Source organism: Dermacentor silvarum, chromosome 3 (assembly GCF_013339745.2).
Source record: "Dermacentor silvarum isolate Dsil-2018 chromosome 3, BIME_Dsil_1.4, whole genome shotgun sequence".
NCBI lineage: Eukaryota > Metazoa > Arthropoda > Arachnida > Ixodida > Ixodidae > Dermacentor > Dermacentor silvarum.
This window is the reverse complement of record NC_051156.1, coordinates 174392722-174408076: the sequence shown is the minus strand read 5'-3', so window position 1 is coordinate 174408076 and position 15355 is coordinate 174392722. Positions and strand designations below refer to the sequence as shown.

Below are 15355 nucleotides of genomic sequence, written 5' to 3'. Positions count from 1 at the left end.
ATAAGAATGAGAAGCTGCTGCACCATCAACTTCTATATGTTTTCCATGGTGAAATAACCCGCTTACTACAATGCCCCCATGCCGCATTATCGGTTATAACGATGAAGTCTGGCTACTGGGTGTCCATGCCGAAAGGGAACAGAATGCGAACTCCTTGAAAAGAAAAAAGAAATTTGAGGTGTTGCACGCCACCGCGCACTTCTTTCATCCTTCTCCGCATCGCCAGCCTCAGGCGCCTTTGTCCCGTTGCCCTTCCACCCCTCTGAACACGAATGGGCTGTGCCCATAGCTCTATGCCGCGCCACCATTCGAAACACGAATGGACCGCGCCAACTGCGCTGATAGCACTGGGCATGGGTGGGCTGGCGGAGCCCCGCAAATGTGCAAAGCAATAGCATAGTGTAGCAATAGAGCCAAAACAATGTTAGCGTCCACCAAAATGAAGGGACGTAGTTCGCATCGCCATAGCCATAAGCAAAAATCTATCTGGAATGACAGTAATGTCGGAATGCTTCGTGCCTATTTGTGCCTTTAAAGGCTTTATTCTTGCGTTTACCACCGCGCATAGCACCGCGTTGGCCGCGTGTGTTCATGACTGCACAGTCGCCATCCATGACTGTGTCGATTTCGTCCGCAACGGTTATGCCAAACAGTAATTTCGTTTTGACTTGACTCGATGCGCACGTCGGCCGCGTGCCTACATAACAGAGTAGTCGCCATCCATGATCGCGTCGATAGCGACCGCGGTTTCGTCCGCAGTTGCGGCAAACAATAGTTTCATTTTTACTCAGTGCAAAGCAGTTGAGGATGAAGAGCACCGTCTACATCGCAGTGGGCGGTGACCTGGCGACACGGGTGAAGAAATAATCGAGATGTGTGCGCAGTAGTGAAAAGCATGTCTCAGATGAAAACGCGCACTGGCCGCACTGTGACAGAAGTCGCGATGCCTTCGCCGCTGCGAGCGCCAATCAGTCAGGAGATGACGAGAATTGCAACTGCGGCACTGCTTTTGTGCAAAATAGAAACAGGATTCTGCCGATTCATTTAGTAAATAAAAGAGTGTTGACGTAGAAAGCATTTGTTTATTGTTTTCTTGATACCCTCAATAATTCGACATTCGGTTAGGTCGGACATTCTTTCGGTCCCGTGAAATCCGAATTAACGAGGTTTTACTATAGCAGTGCCATTCTTGAACGCCGACAGCCGCGACTTGTTACACACGATCAGAGCACGCAGGAAGCCGAGTTAAACAGTTAAACGAGCAGCTGGATGGAGGAAGGTGGTGGGGGGCACTGGCCTCCCCGCCACTGTAGTTTTCTTACAACAGCTCAGCCATTCCCCAATTTTTTTTTTCGTGCAACCCGGTTATAACAATAATAGGCTATAACAATGAAATTTTCGTGGCACTTGAATATTGTTATAAGTGGGTTCAACTGTAGTTGGGAATGCTGCCATATGGAAAGAGCATCGGCTAAAAATAAATATCCTGGTGCAAAAAATGTCAGTGACGCCTAGAAAGTGTGTGAACACGAGCAAGATACCCGCCGTGGTTGCTTAGTGGCTATGGTGTTGGGCTGCTAAGCACGAGGTCGCAGGATCGAATCCTGGCCACAGCGGCCACATTTCGATGGGGGCAAAATGCGAAAACACCCGTGTACTTAGATTTAGGTTAAGTTAAAGAACCCTAGGTGGTCCGAATTATTCCGAAGTCCCCCACTACGGCGTGCCTCATAATCAGATTGTGGTTTTGGCATGTAAAACCCCATAATTTAACACGAGCAAGATGTCATGAGAAAGTCTCCACATCAAAATCATCTTAACTGTCACTCACTTATATTTAGCTATTATTCACTTTTCGTGCGGCTTCCGACAGCAAAATAAGGGTTTCTAGGAGCACAGTTCTGTATGTGTTAGCTGTTCACATCGATTACAGTGCAGTTATTTATTTTTCTCCTTGTTTACTGTAAAGAAGCAAGAATTTGCCAGTAGAAGGTAAGAAGAGACAATTTTGTTTATTTGCATTTCAGGTACCCTTTCAGGATATCTAGCAAACTAAATGTATAGTAGTTATGCACTATGCACACCGAGAATTATGGAGGCAAAATTTTGTTACAAGGCAATAATATTGAGATTCAAAAGGGTGTTTCAAGTACTCAAGAACAAATAAATTTATTACTTCTGAAGTTATCATGACTATGTCAGATAAATTTATCACTGTTTTATAGGGGAAAATATGGCTTTCATCCTCTTTATACAAAGAAATGGAATAATGAGCATTGAATCGTGAATAAAAAAACACAAAAGACTTTTTTTTTACATGGTTTCCCTTAAGACAGTCCATTACCGTATTTATTCGAATCTAGGCCGATAGTTTTTTTCAAATAATCACATACGAAACTCCAGGGTCGGCTTAGATTCGAGGATTTTAAAAAACGCGCTAGTTTTTAACTGAAACTGATAAATATGGTGCATAGTTAGCGCCATCTAGAAAGTCAGTATCGCAGCCGCTACTAGCCGCGCCAGTAGCCAACTGAAGTACACGAGCGACGTCGCCATTTTGACCTGCGTCGTATCGGTAGTATCGGTATGGTGCAGCCTCGGTGCGCGGTATGGCGTTATCGTAATGACACCAAATGGGCGATGCCACTATAGTGCCGCTTTCTAAACGAATACTGTATTTACTCGAATCTAACGCGCATGTTCAACACGACCCTAAATCTGCGTCGGCATTTCAGAATGGCCGCCTCGCACGCGCGTCGAGCCTAGCTACCGTAGCATGCGGAAGCTTCCTCCGTGTGCTGCAGTACACGTGCTTAGGCAATAGTCTACCGTCTGTCTTCACGTTCTACAGCGTCTGCTCTATCTATCAGCATGAAGTACCGAGTTCATCATGATGCCGCATTTAAAAGGAAAGTGATTATCTGTGCGGAGACGGACGGAAATCGGGCCGCATCACGGGCGTTCGGAGAATCCGAAACTTGCGAGCGGGACTGGCGCAAACAGAAGGAGAGGATTTTCGCCAGCAAAGCAATGCGGAACGGTTTCAGTGGACCGAAGCAGGACGTAATCTGTGATGATCCGCTCCGGCGTTACGGTCGCCTTGGCCCTATCTTGAAAGCAATCTGCGACGGGTAAAGTCCACCGCGCGCCGTGTTTTCGCCGCGTTGAAGCGAGAGGCATGCTAGCACGAAGGCGCGCTTCGTCTCCAGCGTTTTGACAGTTCGTTTCCGCGGTCAACGAGCGAGATGTGCTCATGTTTGCTTGAGCGCGCGTGACACCGTGCTTGTTAATAGCGGTCTACTAATTTGCTACCGCATTCGATGCATCGCCTTTCGGGCGAAACTGCGACTTTTTTTTTATTCATCGCAACATCAGTGCATCGGGAGGAAATTATTTTTCCAAATGACAGAAAGTTGCATTTCAGTTTGAAAGCATGAGGTGCGCGGTACTGGTAAAGGACTTTTTCCTCACGGAAAACGGGTGCGCGTTACAATCGAGGAAGCGTGAGAATCGAGTAAATACAGTAGTTGTGCTAGCCGTAGAGGCATCGTCAAACGTTCAAGCCGGGCGGAATTTCGGCATCGGTCTGTCGTTGGAGAGGGCCACGGGAGATGGTTCCTGCGTGCGCCGCAACGTGCGCTCCTTCCAAAAATGCAGCGTCTCTAATGCGCTGGATGGTACTGAATATAGCGCACTGTTTGAAGATGTCAGTAGTAAGGAAGATAGCGACGAGGCTAGCAGCGATGGTGACATAGAATGAGCTCGGCATGTTCATATTTAATAAATGCTGTTCCATTTTGCGAATGCTGCCCTCGCTTTTTCGTTCGGCCTACATTCGAGGTAAGTTTTTTTTTTTTTCTGACTTCGAACTTTTGGGGGGTCGGCTTAGAATCGGAGTCGGCCTAGATTCGAGTAAATACGGTACTTCTTTTCTAAGCCATGCTTAAGACACACAGGAAACATGGCAAACAGAAGTAAGCTTGGGTGCAAGTTACTGCAGAATTACAAATCACAAATCGAAGTCCACATGCATTAATACATCCGTACCACTTTGGATTGTTCGGGCAATCACCTCCACCATGGTGGGGCCAATTTCGAGGGGGATACGAGGAGACCTGGCAGACCCCTGTTGACTGCGACAGGCACTCAGTGCACCATCCGTGTGCTTCACCAGAAGCTGCACCTCCTTCACGTACTTCTCCACAGCCTGCACACAGTCATCCGGAGCACTGTTGACTAGATTATTCAGTCAGTATGCAAACTGTGCCTCGGATAGCATAATGAGTTAGGCTTACTGAGTTAGGTTCATTGCTGCTGAGGAACGGCACAGGATTACGATGAAGATTGCGACAGATTGTAGCATGATTATGATGATGATTATGACAAGATGAAGTTAACGACAGATTATGACAAGACAAAGATTATGACAAGACTTACAAACAAGAGGAGACAACAAGCGAACACGAAAATTATCACTCACCAACTGCCTGCTCAACCAGTCAAGATGGTCGTACTGCAACGTACCACCGAATTCAGGTGTCAATTGCAGGGGACTGACTAGTTTGAACAGCTTGGGCTGTGTCACGTTCTTCAGCTGAAATGAGAGAAGTGCCGAAGTGTGGCAGAAACTAAATAGGAGGCACTAGTGTGAAGTTCAAGAAACAACTCCGAGTTACACTGTGCTTGAGCCAGAGCGTCTGGGGCAGAATTATACACTGATACTGATGCATAAAGATGCATACAGAGGGATAAGAAAGTTTCCAAGACCCGTAGGCTACTACTATTTGCAGTTTCCTCCAGTGTAACACACAGCCCCACTATGGGGCAATATTCTCGGGTGATGACTTTCAAGGACACCTTTACGAGATTTTGGGTGACTAATGCTGGACGAGTCACTGTTTACAAAATTACAAGTGGGCAAGTTCCTGGCACTGTGGTAACACAGCGTGCTTGGCAATGTGGCAGAAACACTGCTGCCTGCAGACACAGATGCTAGTGCCATGATGAAAACTCATGAAACTGTCCCTGAAAGTGATCGCCCAGAGATACTGTCCCTGGCAAACACGATATTGAAGACGCCATGACAGCACTTATTGGTGCAAACTATGAGAATACTGGTCAGCACAAATTTTTCAGTAAGTGTTCGCCACAGTGGTGCGTAAAGTTTATCTGATACCTAAACTAAGTAACAGCTTAAGCGCATATGAAACCTTACTACTATATTGATTTCTTATGGTAAGTTACTTGCTTTTGAATCTACAAGTAGTGGTGGTGCAGTGTGCCGTGGAACAAAACACGTGTTAAACTTTTTAACAACAAGCAACTTTCAATAGAGTAAGTTATGTTTACGATCACATTGTGGGCTATATCAGGACAACATTGGTCGCCCCGGACATACAAAATGGATATCACCTGGAAGCAAATAAGCTCTTTTTTTTTAAATATATATATAACGGCATGCTGGTCTCAATAACATAGTTCTGGTCAGCTGGAAATGAACAAGTCCCAAAATAATTAAGTGTATATGATACTGGTGGGTAATGGGTCTAGTAGAATATTAGCCCTGCCCGACTGGTATTACATAAATTGTTTTGGCTCCAGCTAGGGGTACACTATCTCCAATGATGATGTTAACTGGGTCCAGTTGGCTTCAAGCTTGAATCAGATGACCTACAGGGTGATCATTTTAAAGTTTTATGGAATTTTTAAAGATAGCCTGGGGCAGATAGCGTAATTCTTGTCCTTGAGTTGGATTATTCAAAGAGGCGGACATTTCTAGCACGAGAAATCGAAACACATATTCAACTAATTAAAAAAAATTTACTAGTACACTTCTTGATTACTTTATGACACATATTGTAATTTACAAATTGTGGCTGCTGAGCTTGCAAGACGTATCAACTTGAAATGAATTTCCAAGATGACACCAACTTCGAGATATTACTTCCCAAGGTGTGGAATGAAATACATGGGCGTTCTAGTTACTATTGTGCTTCAATGCGTAAAAGTGTTCTGTTAGAAAAGTAAGTGGAACAGGGCATTTTTAGGGCAAGTTGGATGGTGAATATCTCCAAACTACCGTCATTATAGAAATTCATTCCAAGTGGATAAAAGTTGCAAACCCACCGGCTACAATCCATAAATTGCAATTTGTAGCGTAAAGCAATTAATTCAAAAGATAATTAGTGCATTTTTGTTAATTAGTTGACTATGTGTTTCAATTTCTCGTGCAAGTAATGTCCGCCTCTTTGAATAATCCAGCTCAAGGAGTAGAATTATGCAAACTGCAACAGGCTATTTTTTTTTTAATTCCATAAAACTTAAAAATGATCCCCCTGTATAACATACACCTTTGCGGTCATGTGTCGGGCCCTACCCAGCACGTGAAAATATTCACTCTGGTCAGACACAGTGCACCACCTGACACGCAGGCATGCTCACGCTCACCAGTTATATGGTTTGCTAGCAACAATTTTTTTCGAGTAACAAGTGCACTTCACAATGTTTCCAGACGAAGGCAGCACCACTTTTTCCTTTCTTAATGCTTGAAGGAATTTTCATGCGATCTGTGGCGTGAAGCACTGACAGAATAAAGGCATTTTCTGAACGTAACTTACATAAGTTCAGTGAATCAGAAGATGATATTAGTGCTGTGGATGTATATATTTCACCCTGAGTCAAAAAACATCCTTATGTGAAAGCACTGAAGAAGACAGTGACTACGAGGAACCTATGGACCTGCATTGCAAATGCTGGCCTCCAGCCAGAAGAGTGCTTCGAGTGCTACCACACAGTGCTCAAGTACTGTTGAGTAACTCGGGAATAAGCAACTTTTCTGAAATAAATCACTTTACTTGGGTTAGTTTACCTGAGCACTTTTTCTGTGTGGTGTCTAAATGCTCAAAATGGTTCCAGACTGGAATTACCACAACTTGGGTAATTGCACATAATTGCAAAGGGTGAACTGGTCCAGCTTAAACCAGTTTTACTTCCAATTGGCGTTGTCAAAAGAAATATTCATCTGGAGCGTGCCTATTAATTTAAGGAAGAGAGCACGGAAAAGGCAAGACATTTTTGAATGTTTACGTTTGAAAAATTAATGAATGCACGTGACCTGCCTACCCAATTGTTCCACAAGGATATTTTGCTTAGTGCCTGTGCAGTAACATAAGAGTATAACAAAAGGCATAGAGCACTTTTTGATGAAGAATTCCGATATACTCAATCCTTTCTTTCCATAAACGTGCAAGTAAAATCAAGCATCAAATCCCTTCAACTTTGTTTGTGCACTGAAGTCGAAAAGCTTGTGGCTATGTGAAAAATCAACAGACCGGGGAAAGGACATATGTAAATGCCACATATCTTGGGTGGGTCATTCGGCAAGAGAATTCTGTGAGAACTGCTTTAAAGGATTAGGAGATACATCATGATGATTGTTAAAGAACATGCTCGACGCATGTGTATGAAAAAGAAAAACGTAGTAGCCTCCCTACCAATGAGGAGTGCTTTTCCCTAAAGGACGACCGGGCATCCCAGGTCTTGTGTGGATGGTGGACTAGGATGGCGTTCAGCCTTGACCCCAGCACTTCCTGCAGAAAAAAACAACAACAAAGGAAACGAAAATGAGGAAGCCCTGCCACATAGGTGTAGTGATAAATCATGATAATTTTGTCAACCAAGCTTGTTCATCTGACCGGAATAAGGCGTTCACAGGCAAAATCGTTAACCAGGGACCTCCAGAACTATTGTTATCACAAAAACTAACGACATACACATAGGCAGCCTCTCCTAGTTGACTTTGAACTGTTTATCCGGAATACTTTTGCTGCCAAATATAGTCGACATCAATGAGTAGTCTGACCTTGGTTAGCTTCTAATTGCCCTTCATTTCAAATGCATTGTTGGCATGCTCGCACAAAACACTCACTGAGGCATCTGCCCATTTGCCCTACATAACAAGCACTGCAAGAGAGTGAGATCGTGTGGATGACTTCACATATGCAATTAACATACTTAGTGCTATGCTTGACCTTGCATTGGCCCTTTGGTTTTTGCCCGAACAGGTTATTTTCGATAGCTGCGACAGTTTACGAGGGGTAGAAAGAAAACCACCCCCCAGACCACCTCAAGCATCTCCATCTTTTTCAAGTGATGAAACAGTTCATGCGACCTTGTTGCACCTTTCTGTGTCTCTGCCTGTCCTTTCTATTCTTTCAGCGCTTTGGACTTTTTTCTTCTCTGTAGACTGCCTCAGCAGCAGACCCCAACAGCAGTCCATGGTAACCTGTGTCCCAAGGCAATCCACTTGGGCTTGAAAGCTAATGCCCATAGCGCGATGACAAGATCTGTCAAGGGTGCTCAAGAAGCAAGTGTGCAGAATGCCTTTCTTAACCAATTTGCTGCGAGCCGACGCAAATGGCAGTATAGTCTTCTCTGTACAAGGGCTGTAACATGCTTGTGTGAGCATGCCAACAACGTAGGTAACAGAAAAGTTGTTTTTGGCCATGGTATCGAACCAGAACTCAACCGAAAACCAGAAAAACATTCTTGCTCAAACCAGAACTGAACCGTTTTTGTTTCACTTCGGAGTGAAACTGAAAGGAAAAAATAATGGTTTTCAGTACATGTTGGCCACCTTTTCTAGAGCTTTTTATCTGTGCATTGCCTGCACCTATCCCACCTCATTCGTAAATACACAACATTTTCCCACGATTTTAAAAGTAGCAGCACCGTTGGTACAGTTTTCAGTGTATTGCGCCAGGGGGCAGACTAGGTGTTGTGTTAACACGGCAATATTTGCACTGAACCAGACGCGCTGCTTGTGATGCGTACAAAGTACCTGAGACAGTGGAGCACATACATACTTGTTGCTCGTCCCCAGCATGGCTTTGAACAGCGGGCACTGATCTCTTTACCGGCATCAATTGACAATAGGTCGTTCAGTGAAAAAGGGTTACTGAGCCATTGAATGGACATATCAATGACACGAGCCTACCAAGGCTCTCTTAAAATATTTAGGTAGCACAGGCCTAGATACAAGGCTGCAAAACTGCTTGTGACACTGAATAATAGTATGTATGGCTACATGCCTTGATTTGAACAGACAACTGTAGTTTATAAACACAGGGACAACCACACCCACATAATCATAGAAGCAGCACAAATTGCGCAGAAGCAAGGTGCACGGGTCAGCAAGTCATCCATAGCACTTTTGGGCAAAAGATTGGGTTTTTTGGAGTAGAGCAGCATATGGTAAAGGTGACCTGGATGATGCATGATTTTTTTCCTGTATATTTTTTTTGTTCAATCTTCGGTTACTTCTTTGTCACCAAAAATGTTTCTGCAGTTGCTATTTCAACAGATTGTATAAACTAGATGTGCCTAATAATAAAACCTCAGCTGGAATTTAGCCCTTGTCTTCGTAACATTTACATTTACCAAAACTGCAATGCTCAACTATTTCTGTCAACATGCAATAAATGAGGTCTTACTTGTAAGTTCATTTACCAATTCTTTTATTAATCATGCAGATAAAGAACAGCGACGTGACCATTATTAAACAGCATGTTTCACATCACAGACAACTGCTGTGTACTGATACCAGGCAGTTTGAGGACGCATTATAATCAACAGATGTGAAAAGCAATGATGGCAAGAAGCCATTACCTGCATGGTTGCCTTGACACATTCAAGTCTCTTGCCCCAGGCACTGTCTCCTTGCACCACCACAGTCACTTTTCCATCATCATCTTCACTAATAAAGAATAAACCAAACAAAGGTAAGACACTGACAGAGCTACACCAACTTTAAAGGGGCCCTGAATCACCCCTTGGGCTTGGTGAAAATAACATACTTCGCAGGTAGCATACGCTGCTGTGAACACCTCAGCCAAGTTTTGCTGTCGTACGCGGTGCGTGGAGGCTGCAAGCGGAGCTCAAAGTCACCTTTCTCTAAAACGCTCACTTTTCAACAGAAGCCATGTTTCTCACTCATTTGTGGATGGTTTATTTCATAATAAAGCGGATTCCCATATGCGGCTTCAATTGGTAGCTGTGGTCGGCTACGTAGCGTAGATACCGCGGCCGCTGCAGGGTGCCGCCACAAGTCCACTGGCTAAGTGCGCAGCTTGCTGAGGACAACTACGTTTGGCTTACGTTTAGCGCGTCATAGACACCAAAATCAGAAGTCGTGGCATCTACGTTAACATCCAAAATTAAATTTGAACTGCGCTCCACTGCGACATTTAGAAGGCGGAGCGTTGTGGCCACGCCCAACTCCGCCGTAGCTTTCGCAGTGCAAGGCATTGAAGAAAGAACGGGAGCATAGTGGAGGCCGCGTTTGATTGCTAATAACTCCACTTCTGCTGAAAGCATTGAAGTAATTTTGCGGCAAAGCATTTCTGAAATAGCATATTTTCAATTCAATATCCTGTCTCCACAATGATCAAAAGTGGTTCAGGGCTCCTTTAATGAAACAGCATCAGTGCCTACCTCTTCAAACATTGCCAAAGATAACTCTTTGCGAAAGTATAAATGCCAATGCTTTGAAGTGGCCACAGACCTATATTCAATAACAGCTACAATTAAGAACAACCCACAAGGCTCAGTGGCCACCCTAGTGATAGTTGTAATACAGATTTGTATTAGTCTAAATAGTTTTGTATTTTAGGTATTAAGATATTTATTAGTCTGACAAGAGTTTATATTTATCTAGCACAGTCGAACCCGGACATATCAAATCTGAAGGGGATCACAAAAAAGTTCGACATATAAAATTAAAATTCTATACCGAAATTTTTAAGGGGATGTCGCAGCTGTTTCATATACACAATAATTCGTAATGCATGAGTTCGACATATCCGGGTTCGACTGTACAAATGTTTATTAGTTTCTTGTCAGATCATCAGGAATTTGGATTAGGTAGATTATTAGTCTATAAGTAATTTGTATTTGTGCATATTACAATGTACTAGGCTAACAGAAATACGGATTAAGCCAACCGTTAATGTATTAGCACACATGGTGTGCCTTCAGACCCTTTCAAGTATTAGCACAATTACAGTTAAAGCCTTCTAAGTTGTGGTAGAAAACAGAGGTCATGCAAATTTGTGTTAGAATGCATATTAGAATTAGAACTAAATGGCCAATGGGTTTGACAGGGCTCGATATGTCAAATTATTCCAACAGGTCTCAAATGAAAGTCACTGGATGAGTAATGTTGTGAAACAACAAAATATTTAATATTAATAATCCCATACAAGCATTAAAAGTTCAGCTAGTCAGTATGTTTTTTGTTTTCAATGCCAGAATGTAAGCCAAATTTTGGGAATGTTCAACCACTCACCATGGTGATTTCAATGACTATGGGACCCCTCAGCAAATACGACAATTAGTGGCACACGTAACACAGTGGTACCTTTTCAGGGTTTGTGGAGCTTTCTCTCAATAGAGGTAATCACCAGAAGCGCAAAAAAAGAAAACAGAAGCAAGAGACTTACTCCATAAGTCCTCTAAGGTAGACTAGTGTTTCCCTGAAGTCTTGCAACATGAAGTCATCACATGGTGCAGGTACACACAGTAATGTACAGCCATTTTTGTCAACCCCTCCTGAGCAGAAAGCAATGGGGAAGTAAGCTCAGTTATAATGAAGGAAAGCTGACAGCAGATTTCTGTGAAATCAGTATGTTAAGCACCAAAATGTGTTACAGATTAGCACATCTAGAACAGCATTATCAGCAGTACATGCAGCCTCCACTAGAGACACTAAAGAGAAAGACGATTTCAGCTGTATTAGTAAATCAACCTTTCCACAATACCAAAAAAGCCACTCTTGCCATAAGAAGCAGCTTTGAAAACCAGAAAAAACAGAACAGAAGACGGATGGCAATGCCGCATTAATGTTCCCACGCTTCTTCATGAAGTCATGGACTTTGAAGGCATCTGCTCATGCTTAGTTAACATTTTATCAATAAAAATAGACTACATTGTATTCCCTACAGGGGTCAACGACTACACTTAGCCTGTTTAAAGAACATTTACTGACCCACAATGACTCAAACATAAAAAATTAATTTGAAATCTGTGATTTGACAAAACAGCCCTCAGGTCTTGGCACTAAATTCAAGAAATTTAACTTTGACCTTGATTTTCTCTTTTAATAATTCACCTACCACCGCAAAATTAATAAAAATACAGTTTCGAAAGGACGCTTTAGTCTCAACTGATTGAGTGTTTCTCTTTAGTGTCCCTTTATACCTTTTGAGTAAATGTCAGCAGTTTGAATAAACGCATCTTTCAGGTCTAAAGCTTATAGGTGCTGACCGACCACCGACAAGCAGTTCTCTTGTTAGTAAATAATGAAATGATGTGCCTTCAAAAACAATTAAAAAGCATGGACTAATATTACTATTAGTATCACCAAAACTGTGAACCGAAATTTATCCATATGTTGGCATCCTTACAGATGTTGAAGACAAAAATGAATTTGTTCTAATTGAACATGTAAGAAATGGCCTTATTTCATAACCAAGAAGTATGGATTCCCAGCTTCTTCCAGCCATTAGCAAAGTTAGCTTACCTAATCTGTCAGGAAGTAAAAGTGTGAGTGCAATGCACTGAAAAGTGATTCTGAAAATATTTAGAACTCTAGTGAACAAGAAACCATAATGCACTAGTACAAATTTTTGTTGCTGCTTTCATAAACCCTTCTTTAACTTTCTCAAGGTTTCAACTGCCTTAACCGAAGATCAAGTGGTGAGCCAAGCTATCTTTTGCTCCACAGTAAATGCTGGGCTTTGCAGACCTGAAGAAACATATTTTGCTTCCAGTGGCAATGCACGAGCTCGCCCTTAGCAGTCCTTATCACTCAAGCAACCTGAGACGGAGTCCTTCAGAGAAGCCCCTGTGGTCCCAAGATATCAGCTGTATTGCAAACATGTTTTGCTCGACTATACGCATAGGTACACAGCACGAGTTAAAGGCAGTCGCTAGGTCTGCAAGACACAGCCACATATCATCTAGCTGTCAAGGCTGTTTTAAAGACTATACTACTATAGTGGCAAAAGAGAGCAAAAGCATTACAATTGCTTACAACTGAACATGTAGGATTTTTGCAATAAGTTCTGTGAGTACATGTTGGCTATCTTAGTTAAAAACACCCAAACAGAAAAGTTGTATGCAAACATACCTGAAAGGAAGGCTAATCGTTTCTTCAGCACTTCCACTATGTCGGCAGCTTCTGGCAGCCCTGACAAAGCAATGCGATATTTATGAACCACTAACAACATGGCAGTTAGGCCCTGACAAAGCAATGCAATATTTATGAACCACTAACAACAAGGCAGTTAGGTGCGCATACTGAAGCATGTTGGCACGATAAATGTTTACATCTTGATAAGAGCCTAACGTATGCATCATCCTAAACTTAACCATCGCGATAAGCGAGTCCTCCAAACAAAATAGCGACAACGAAAAGTTAAACGGAAACTAAAATCTCTGCAACAAGGCCCATTTAAGCAAGTGCAACAAAAAGGAGATTAAATCAAGGAATCATATCGAAAAACGTAAAACCAGTTACTGCGTGCTCAAGTAGTGCGAGCGCCCTTAACAGAAAGTTAAGCTTATCAGAGACCAGAGATAGACAAAAATAAATCGACTTACTAGATCTCGTCCTGTCCACTTCGCCGTTCTTGCAGATCCGCTCGGAGCACTTTCTCTCCAAAGTTTTAGACATTTTAATGAAACCTAGAAGGAGAAAATAAAACCGGTATGCAGGTCGTGCTCAAGAATATCCCTCTCTCCGCACTTGCCACAGAACCTGTACATCTCAAAAGCGGCAGGGTCTGATATACCGGAGGTCGGTTACTGGGATCGTTTAAAATGCCGGGAAAGCAAAAACGATCACACGCGCTTTCCCCGCTGGTTTCGGATGTCAAGCGAATTATCCGAATAGGCGATCTGGTCCAAAATGCCCGGAGCCGGGCGCACTGTACTAAATCGTCAAAAAACAACAGCCGGCGTTTCTTTCGCAAGGTGTTAAGTCGACAGAGTAACGCCGAAAGCGGCTAGTGCACCTCAGTTGCATTAGTGCACGATTGAGCTAGCAAGCGCAGCAGCTAGGCGCTCACCTGTTGCTGCCGCCCGTCCCGTCGGCCACCGCAGAAAAGTGTTGAGCCAAGCGCTCGTCACGCATCCGTTCTCCACAAGTACCCCCCGGCGTAGCCGTTGTCTGGCCGCAAGGTCATATCAATAACGCAAGCAGCAGCAAGCAGCGCGACGACAGGGCACGCTCTAGACAGTAGCTGACGATACCCCGCCGGTCCAGCGGAGGCGCCCATTGCATGCACAATGCGTCACGCCTCGTGGTCACATGGCTACCGCCGCTACTGCCGCCGCCACCGCACCACGGCCAGCTGACGTTACTTGAAAAAAGGAAACAAACAAAAAAAGAAAAAGAAAAGAAAACCGGTAAAATCGAAAGCGAAGGATGCTGATGTCGAAGCCGCTCGCGCCACTGTAGAAGTAATGGGCGTGCAGTTTCGGTTTTGTTTTCGATATTGTAAGCAGCAAAACGTTATTCCCGCCAAGACTTAAATTACGTTTTTTTCCCCCACACAATCTGCGTCTTCAGTCAGTCACATTTATGTTTATACGGCGAGTATAAATGCATTTCGCAGAGCACTTGGATGAAATACCATAAAATAATTCAGAATATGCGCATAAGCTGTAGGCGTTTTTACAGAAAACGCTGTTTTAAGTATTGAAGCACAAAAGCAACTGGAACACCGATGCATTTCGTCGGACACCTTGAAAATTAATATCTCGAAAGTGGTGCAATCCTGAGGATTCATTCCAAATGGATACGCCTTGCGAACTCACCGGCTATAATTCGTAGATTGAAGTATGTGCCCTAAAGTAATTAATTAAGAAATAAGTTAGCGTAGTTATGTTAATTATTCCATTAAGTATTCTGAATCAAGCATTCTAGTAGATGTAATGGCCGCCTTAGTAGTTTAGATCAAGGGTTATAACTATGCTGTCCGCCACAGGCAATTTTAAAAATTAGGTACAGCTAAAAAAGAAAACACACTCTTAATCTTTCCACTGGGCGTTGACAAACACCGACGATTTTCCTTCGGACTCATTTCCTGTACCTAAAGTCCCTCCAGGACGTTTACCGGCTGCCGAGGGTGCATCGAACAAGAGGCTTTAGGTGCACCATACCACAGCACCTGAACTTGCTCATAATTGGCCGAGACACGGTGCCAGCGACGTCGGCGTCACATCACACCACACGCGCTTTCTAACTCGCATTTCCACAGCCGGAGCGCCGTTCGCGGAATCCGCGTGCTTACTC

At 43.4% G+C, this 15355-nt stretch overlaps 1 protein-coding gene across 2 annotated transcripts in view; it reads right to left on the bottom strand.

The window, feature by feature from the left end:
* LOC119446120 (SEC14 domain and spectrin repeat-containing protein 1) overlaps positions 1-14401 on the bottom strand; it is a 41143-nt gene extending 26742 nt beyond the window's left edge. For both annotated transcript variants that reach the window (XM_037710472.2, XM_049663921.1), the window contains exons 1-8: positions 14127-14401; positions 13660-13743; positions 13187-13246; positions 11499-11607; positions 9667-9754; positions 7494-7589; positions 4481-4594; positions 4048-4207 (exon numbers count right to left, since the gene is read on the bottom strand). In XM_037710472.2, coding sequence (XP_037566400.1) covers positions 4048-4207; positions 4481-4594; positions 7494-7589; positions 9667-9754; positions 11499-11607; positions 13187-13246; positions 13660-13732 — 700 coding nt within the window. In that variant the 5' untranslated portion in view covers positions 13733-13743; positions 14127-14401. The remainder of the gene's footprint in view (positions 1-4047; positions 4208-4480; positions 4595-7493; positions 7590-9666; positions 9755-11498; positions 11608-13186; positions 13247-13659; positions 13744-14126) is intronic.
* Positions 14402-15355: the final 954 nt, after the last annotated feature.